General features: G+C 34.4%; 1 protein-coding gene across 1 annotated transcript in view; it reads left to right on the top strand.

Annotated features, from left to right (window-relative positions):
* ANKRD28 (ankyrin repeat domain 28) overlaps positions 1-8,951 on the top strand; it is a 99,192-nt gene that overhangs the window by 15,429 nt on the left and 74,812 nt on the right. Inside the window, exon 3 of the mRNA XM_011354836.2 lies at positions 4,527-4,605. Within this exon, the coding sequence (XP_011353138.1) occupies positions 4,527-4,605 (79 nt within the window). The remainder of the gene's footprint in view (positions 1-4,526; positions 4,606-8,951) is intronic.

The following is an 8,951-nucleotide window of genomic DNA, read 5'->3' as shown; positions in this document are numbered from 1 at the left end:
TTTTCTCACTGCTTAAAAATAGACACAGAAGAGAATTCCATTTCCAGTTCCACATGTAAGAAACTTGGAAGTCACCATTTAATCCTAACACAAGTAAAAAGCCGAACAGATAAAAAAATTTTCTTGAGGATCTATAAAAGAAGGGAGAACACAGGGCAAACCACCGCCCCCAGATTGGAGAGACACAGGCAAATACAGGGAGCCATTGTTTAACGAGAGCGGACTCATAAGTAGAAACTGCCTCAAGATTCAATGAGAGCAGACTCATAAGTAGAAACTGCCTCAAGAATCAATGCTAGGATAGGAAAACCTGAACTATAATTGATGAATTGCTGGAGGTTCAGTATGGACAACTCTTGAGAGTTAAAAACGCCAGGGGACCCAGTCATAGGGAGGGCCTCCGCACCCAGTATTATCCAGGAGCTCTACCGGGCGCTCACAGTAAATATTAGAGAACACTCCCTTCATGCTTCCAGCAGAGGGATGAGAATAGGAGCCATTTGAAATATGCCAGAGAACTCTGTCCTTAACAGGGCCTGTCCTGAAGACGGATGGGAGTAGGGGGAGGCAAGTTAACCAGAGAGTAACCTGCTGGAGTATATTATTAGACCCTGACTGTTCTGGAAGAAGGGAGATGCCCAACTCCAGCCCACTCTAGCCATCCTGTCTCACGGTGGCAGGGAAGGGTACTGAAAACACTTGTGAAGTTCACAGACCAGAGGCATAGGCTCACAGAAAGAGACCTAATCATAGAATGTGATCTCTCTCACTCACAGAATGTGGTCTCTCTCACAAAATATCTTATTGTGCCATACTCATCTTTTTGGTTAAAGGAAGCACTTTACGGCTTCTCTTTGGAATATTTGAATTGCAGGCATCACCATTCTTACTTACCCTTTGGGGCCATTATTAAGTAAAATAAGGGTTACTTGAACATAAGCACCATGATTCTGTCACAGTTGATCTGATAGTGGAGACAGCTACTAACTGACTAACGGGGAGCGTAACTACAATGGACAAAGGGATGATTCAGTCCCAGGCGGGACAACACAAGATATCATCATGCTACTCAGAATAGCATGCAATTTACAATTTATGAACTGTTTATTTCTGGAATTTTCCATTTGTTTTTGAACCATAGTTGACCATGGGTAACTGAAACTGGAAAGCAAGACCATGGATAATGGGGTACTACTATACAGATCACAACCTGGACTAACTATTGGTATCTGAAAAGGGGAGTGGCGGCCTTGTAGGACTGAATCTTTAATCTGTGGGATCTGATGCTATCTTCTGGTAGATAGTGTCAGACTTAGGCTGAATTGTAAGACACCCAGCTGGTATTGGAGAGTTGCTTAGATGGGGGAAGGAGAACCCCCCACACATTAGAATTGGATGCAGAATGCTTACATAGTATTTCATTATTTGGATGGACAACTAGAAGACTTTTCATCTGTTAACGTCCATAACTTGTAGTTGATAAGCTTGTCAAAGTCTGACAGAAGAAATAATAAAAAGTGATCTTTAAGCATTTTACTGTAACAAGTGTATTTATCAGGCATTTTTTTAAATTGGGCCAAGACTTTTTTGTTGACAATGTGGAGTCCACTGACAGGAGTTCAGTGTTAATCTTCCTTGTGTAGACCATACCCCAATACATTATCTGTAACTCCTATTTTGAGTTTAAATGATGGGAGAATTGAGACACTTCAGAGTCAAACTTTGGCCCAGACCTTTTTCCTTATGTTTACTGTTTGCATTAGTTTTTTCATCATCTTGGCTATACCCAATTCAACAGTACTTTTTTTTGGTAGCTTGCCTTTTTTAACCCTTTATATAATATTCAGTATAGTGATAATGGAAACAATTTGCTTTTTTGCTTTTTTCATTTCTATTTCATCAGTTTAATATTAAATCACTTAATTATGATTGCAGGTACAATTGGCACAAACAGTTGTGGTAACAAACACATCTTACTCTTGATAAACCTACATCCAGTGGTGGGAACGAAAGTACATAGTTTTATCACTAGTAGCCAAATGGTCAAAATACATGTGTGTGTAAAAGTCATCATTAGAAACAGAGAATATTGATTTATCATGTAAGTCAGTTAAAGTTTGGTTAAGTGAACATTGGTTAACAGCGCTTCTTGTGTTTCATAATTTTAGATAACCACTCCCCTATTGGTGTGCATTTAAATTGTTTCCAGCATTTTGCTTCTTCCTTTGATGATCAATAAATATTCTTAATCATTTTGTTTGTATACACATAATGATATTCCACAAAATAAGATTAGCATATATAAGGAGATAGGGATTTTTCATTTAATAAATTTTACTGAACGGAATTATAAATATATTGTTGCTTGAGTTTCAATATTTAACTATAATAAAGTAAAATATAAGGTAAAAAAAATTTTTAATTGACCAGTTTGTTCCCTTTTTCCCCTTTGAATTTGCTTCTTAGAGAAGGGAAACTACATTTGTGAGTCATAAAATACATTGAAAGAATTCAAGGCATTGAGTCAGAATTCCAGACATTTCTCACACATAAATGACTCACTTTATGTGTGTGCTATGTGTGTGATTTATCCTGTGTAATAGATATGTTTCTTAATTGAGTAGGTCTGATGACATTTAAACACTCTGGGGAAGTTTGCTGTTTAGTGATTAGCACCCAAAAGCCTTAAGCCAAGGATCCTTTTATTAAAATGACTAAATTAGGACTCAGCTTTCAATAAGTCTGATATTTTAGTGGTTCTGTTTTAGCTTTTTCAATGACTATTTATTGAATAATTTCTGTGCAAAGAATTCTGTTTGCTGTGGTATGTGTTGGAATAAAACTCATGGTCTTGTGAAAGTCCACTGTGGTTAGAGAGACAGGAACTCTTGCGTGCTGAACAATATTAATAGCCACTAGATCAACCTCCGTTTACTGGAACACCTGTTACTATTATAAGAATAAAAACAGTATCACAAATACGTTAAAGTTATATGAAGAAATGTACGAAGAGCCAGTGATAATTGTGTTACACATCTTTATAATACTGTTATGTACTATAGCTAAGCCTTTTTTGATTGCCTATGAATATTTTAAACCCTTCTTCTGAATAGCAGTTTTTTTCCAAATTTATTCTCAGTTGTCTATCCTTCCTTAGAGCAATTGGAGTACTGCCAAAATAGAAAATCATTACAATGTGAAATAATTTTTTTTCATTTTTTTAAATCTTGAAAGCTATAATACTCTAATGTGGTAGGAGACCACAAAATACAATACTTATTCTTAAAGTTTAACTTTTAGACCGTTAAGATAAATTGGGGTCAAGTTGATGGGGTAACTCTGCTCTATAAGATCTTTCAGGATCTTGTTTCTTGACATTCTTCTGGGATATTGGCCTACCTCTGCATGGTCAAAATTGGCTCCTACCACAAAATTTTGCATCTGCTTTCCAGCCTGTGGGAAGTGGGAAAGCATTGGTCCATTTTTCTAAGGTGGTTGTCTTTTTAATTAAAGATGACCTTAAAGTTGTGCCATTCACTTCCACTTACATACCATTAGTCCACACCAAGTAACAAAACTTCAAGGAAGCTAGGAGTGTATTCTCTTGCTAGGTGGGTAAATAACCAGCTAAAACTTTATTCCCGTGGATGAAGGGGAAAATGGACAATTGAAACAACTAACAATCTGTTACAAAAGCCTATGTCGAAAAAAAATTGAACGTAAGTTTCAAAATAAATATTTCTAAATGTATAGCTTTCTCAGATGCAGCCAAGTCAGCAACACTCTGTTGTAATTTTAGATGAGGTGTAAATATGAATTAATCTCAGAATGCGACTTTACCCTAAGATCTTGCTTTTCAAACTGGAGAACATTGTTGCTTGAAGGGAGGAAGTATACGAAGCCATGCATTAGATGTAGCTTCTCTTCCTAGAGGAAGATTTGGAAGACAATGCATTTTTGGTATTTACAAAGCTAAGAATATATTTTAGAGCCAAAAACAAAATTGCCAGGAATGTTAAGAAAAATCTTAAGATTGTGTTAAGGGATACTTTTAAACCCCGAGAGATATTTCTTCTTTTTGCCACTGTGGATACTCCTGCAGAAACATTTTACTAAGCAAACTTTTTGGTTTAAGATTTGTTTTGTTAGAGAGGCCAGGAACTCTAAACTGTAAAATTATGGAAAGATATTAGCGTGGGGAAGGGGTGGTAGTATGGAGTAAAGGAAATTTTCCTATATATATCAGCAGCCTGTGTATCTTTATTCACAGAAAGTCTGAGAAGCTATTTCTTTGCCTCTTAAATTTTTCTTTTAGTCTTTGCTGCACTTTATATCATTCTTTTAAAGTCTTTTTTTTTTTTTTTTTTTTAAGGTTTGTCTTCCCCTAGCAAGGAAATACTCTATTAATGAGACGTGTAGACTAGAATAGAACTGTGGTAGTAAGCTGATAGTTATGTGGTTTTCTTCATTTAAAGTACATTAACTTTATATTAAAACTTATGTTCCACCTTTCCTTCTTATCACAGGACAGTGAGAAGAGAACTCCACTACATGCTGCTGCCTATCTCGGAGATGCAGAAATTATTGAACTGCTTATTTTATCTGGTATGGTAAGCTCTGTATAATAAGAGCACATCATGCATATTTTTTGTCATAACTAATATTTGTCAAACGTAATTGACTTTCTTCATATTTGTTTAATTTTTATTCGTTCTACAAATACTGATCTCATTCATGTGCTGGCTACTGTTCCAGAGGTTAGTGTACATGAGAGAACAAAACAAAGATAACTGCCCTTGTGGAATGTATGTCCTAAAAAAGAAAAACAGGCCGTAAATACAAATAATTTTATAATATGTTAGAAGGTAATAAGTGCTATAGAAAAATGAAAAAGTAGATGAGAATAATGGAGTGGGATGAACATTATATAGTGTAGGATATTATATAGAGTATTCATAGTAGGCCTCATTGACTACAGAGTTACTAAGAAATGATTATGATTCTCCAAGGGGGAGGCAATGATGGCTTGGTCTAAGTACAGCAGTGGAGGTGGTAAGAAATGGTATGATGATAGATATATTTTGAAAGTGATGCCGGCAAGTTTTGTCTTTAAATGGCTTTATCTAATTCTATCTGAGGGTCTGTAGAACACATTTTGGGGAACTGTTCTTTTATTTTTTAATTTCTTCTAAACTTCTAATTTCTTCTAAACTGTTTAAGACTTTACAATATGAAATAGCCATCTTTTATAGAGTAGCTCCTATTATGGTCAAGTTTTAGGACTACAGGACTACTGCTTGTAGTCCTAAAACAGACAGTCAAACATTGCTTAGAAATATTTTTGTTGTAGCCAGATTATTATAAATGATATTTACTGAGAAAGGATACGTGGGTTTGAATGTTGCTTGTGTTGCCAGATTGCACAGATACATGCATAATGCTATTGGAGAAATAGTATTATTCTTTTGATATTTGAGAGGAGCGCTGAGAAAAATTTTGAATGATGATCCTATTGAATAGTAGCCTAAACAGAATTTTTCCATTATAAATTCATAAAATTCTTCCAGTCTGGTTTTTATAACAAATTGCATGATGATATAGAAATAAATATAGTTATATATGGACTTGATAAATTTGTTTGTGAATAACTTCATCACTGATGCACTTCTCTGAAGATGTCTGTTCCTCTGTGGATGCTAGTTCACTGGTTTTCAGCTGAAATTTACTAAAGCTAAGAACTGAGGAGGGTCAAGAGAAAAATAGTATTTCTTCTTAATTGAAGCATCTTCTGCTTTAATCATATGAATTAATGGGATACAGGTCTATATATGGAATTTTTTTTACAAACATTGTCCAAGAACCAGTTTCCTGTTTTTTTTTTGTTAAAAAATAGCTATCTAGAAACAGTTTAATTAGTTTAATGTCTAGGACTTTCAGTAAGAACTCTACTGCTGTATTTTTTCATTTTAACACAGAATTCTATCATTTACTTTCATTTTTAACAAAAAGATTTTACAACTCAATATGGAGGGTTTTCCCCCCATTTTGAATTTTTATACCTAAAAGAAACTTTTCAAATGTTCAAAGTTTGACTTAATCCCTCTTATTTAATGTGAATGTTTGCATTGGAGATTTTCAGTTAGAGATGGTTGACGTCCTGGTAGTTGTAAGTATGATGGTCAAATGAGCCTTATGAGTGCGATAGGCTCAGATGTCAGCTTTGAAATAAACATTTTAGAGAAAGCGTAATTTCTTTTGAATAATTAAATAAAAATCATGTATAAAATAAACCATTATACATGTATTAAAGCTATTTCAAACCTTCTTTGAAAAATTCTTTCAATATTGTATTTTATGTTTCATGAGCAGCTCATGCAACTATTTTTAAAAGGAGAAATAAAGTTCTAAATTAATTTATTTACAGTTCTCAGAATTTAAAAAATAAGTTTTTACTTGTCATTCTCTCTCTACTAGAGTATAAACTCCTATAAGGCAAGGATCTAGTAGGCTTTGATTCCTAACATTCATTCCCAGTACCTAGAATACTGTTGAATACATAATAGGTTCTGAGTGACTACTTGCTGAATGAATGTATGATTATAGCAATGTAAGTTTAAGCTCTGTCTCCTTTTCAAAAATTTGTTCACATTTTGGTCTCAGTTTCTCAAGTTTTTAGTGGAAGTAAAAATGGGAGAGGTGGGCATGAGAAGAGTGGGGTTGAAAGCAGTTAGGTAAGTAGAAAAGGAAAGAAGGCAAATGATTTGTTTCCTTTGAATGCAAATTAAACTCTTTCTTAGACTTGTTTCTCTTTAGACTATCTCTTTAGGCTCTAACTGACTTGGATTTGGAGTAAAAAGAGCTGAAAAGAAATCTGAGGCTAGATTTCTAAACTAGAACCTCAGTTTTCCATTTAAAAATGAAAAATAAACCAGGCTCTGTGTTGCCATGCGAGGCATAGCAGATAGTGAATGTTAAAGAGCATGGGTTCTGTGGCCAGACAGATTTGGATGCAAATCCTGGCTCCATCTCTTACCACCTCTGTGAACTTTGGGAAGTTATTCAATCTCTCAACAAATTGTAGTCCCCGTCCACCTCCCCGCCACCCCACTACCCCCAACAACAACAAAAAAACAGCCTTTAAAGCTATACATAAGTGTCTTACTTAACAGGGCCCTCAGTAGCGGAGCAAATAACAAAGGTTTGTGTAATTTATGGATAACAGTGCTCTAACAAGAAGATAGGGAGTAATCAGGAATGTGTTCCTAACTTTTAAAGTTGACGCTATACAGGATGATTGTCGTGGCCTTCTATAAAAATACTCCTTTACATAATTGAAGAAGACCTGTATAGTATCTTTATGTATATGAAATTGCTCATGTTGATTTTTATAAAAATAATCATTTTAAAATATTTCAGTTTGTTATATCAATTTGAAATTCTCATTAACTCTTTGAAATAAGAAATCTGAACAAACCATTTACTAGTAAGGAGATTAAATTTGTAATGGAAAACCTCCCAACAAAATAAAGTCTAGGACGGATGGCTTCACTGGTGAATTCCACCAGATTTTAAAGAAAATACTAATTCTTCCTCAAACTCTTCCAAAAAGAATAGAAGAAGGAGCACTTACAAACTTTTTTACAAGGCCAGCATTGCCTTGATAACAAAATCACTCAAAGACACTACAAGAAAAGAAGATTGTAGGCCAGTATTGATGAATACAGATGCAAAGATTCTCAACAAAATATTAGCAAACTGAATTTAGCAGTACACTAAAAAAATCATACACCATGATCAAGTGGAATTTATTCCAAGGATGCAAAAATGGGTTCAACATTCACAAATCAGTCAGTGAAATACACCACATTAACAAAATGAAGACTAAAGATCATATGATCATCTCAATAGATACAGAAAAAGCACTTGACAAAATTCAACATCCGTTTCATAATAACTTACAACAAATGAGTACAAAGGGAACATAACACAATAAAGGCCATGTACAAGAAGCCCACAGCTAATATACTCCAAGTTGAAAAGCTGAAAGCTTTTTCTCTAAAATCAGTAGCAAGCCCACTGTCATCGCTTTTATTCAACATAGTTCTAGAGGTACTAGCCAGAACAGTTGTTCAAGACAAAGAAATTAAAGGTGTTCAAAATGGAAAGGAAGAAGCAAAGCTGTTTCTATTTGCAGATGATATATATATATATAGACATTATATATATAGAAAAATGTAAAGACATCACCAAAAAACTGTTAGAACTAATAAATTCAGTAAAGTTGCAGGATACAAAATCAACAAAAAAATCTTGCATTTCTATATACTAATAACAAACTATCAGAAAGAGAAATTAAGAAAACAGTATCATTTACAATTGCATCAAAAAGTAAAATATCTAGGAATAAGTTTAATCAAGGAGGTGAAAGAACTGTATACTGAAATCTGCAAGACACTGATGAAAAATATTAAAGAAGACAAGTAATGGAAAAATATTTCATGCTCGTGGATTGGAAGAATTAACATCGTTAAAAGGTTTATGCTACTCAAAGCAGTCTATGGATTCGGTGCAATTCCTGTCAAAACTCCAGTGGCATTTTTCATAGAAATAGAAGAAACAATCCTGAAGTTTGTGTGGACCCACAAAGATCCCAAAGAGTCAAAACAATCTTCAGAAAGAGCAACGGAACTAGAGCGTCATGTCTCCTGATATCAAACTATATTATAAACCTGTAGTAACCCAAGCAGTATGATATTGGCATAAATACAGACACATGGATCACTAGAACTTAAAAAGAGCCCAGAAATAAACCCACACATATATGGTCAATTTATGACAAAGGAGCCAAGAATATACATGGGGAAAGGACAGTTTCTTCAATAAATGGTGCTGGGAAAACTGGACAGTCACTTACAAAAGAATGAAAATGGACCACTATCTTACAAGCAGAA

Source organism: Pteropus vampyrus, unplaced genomic scaffold (genome assembly GCF_000151845.1).
Source record: "Pteropus vampyrus isolate Shadow unplaced genomic scaffold, Pvam_2.0 Scaffold1, whole genome shotgun sequence".
In the NCBI taxonomy this organism is placed as follows: Eukaryota; Metazoa; Chordata; class Mammalia; order Chiroptera; family Pteropodidae; genus Pteropus; species Pteropus vampyrus.
This window is presented reverse-complemented; position numbering and strand designations above follow the sequence as displayed.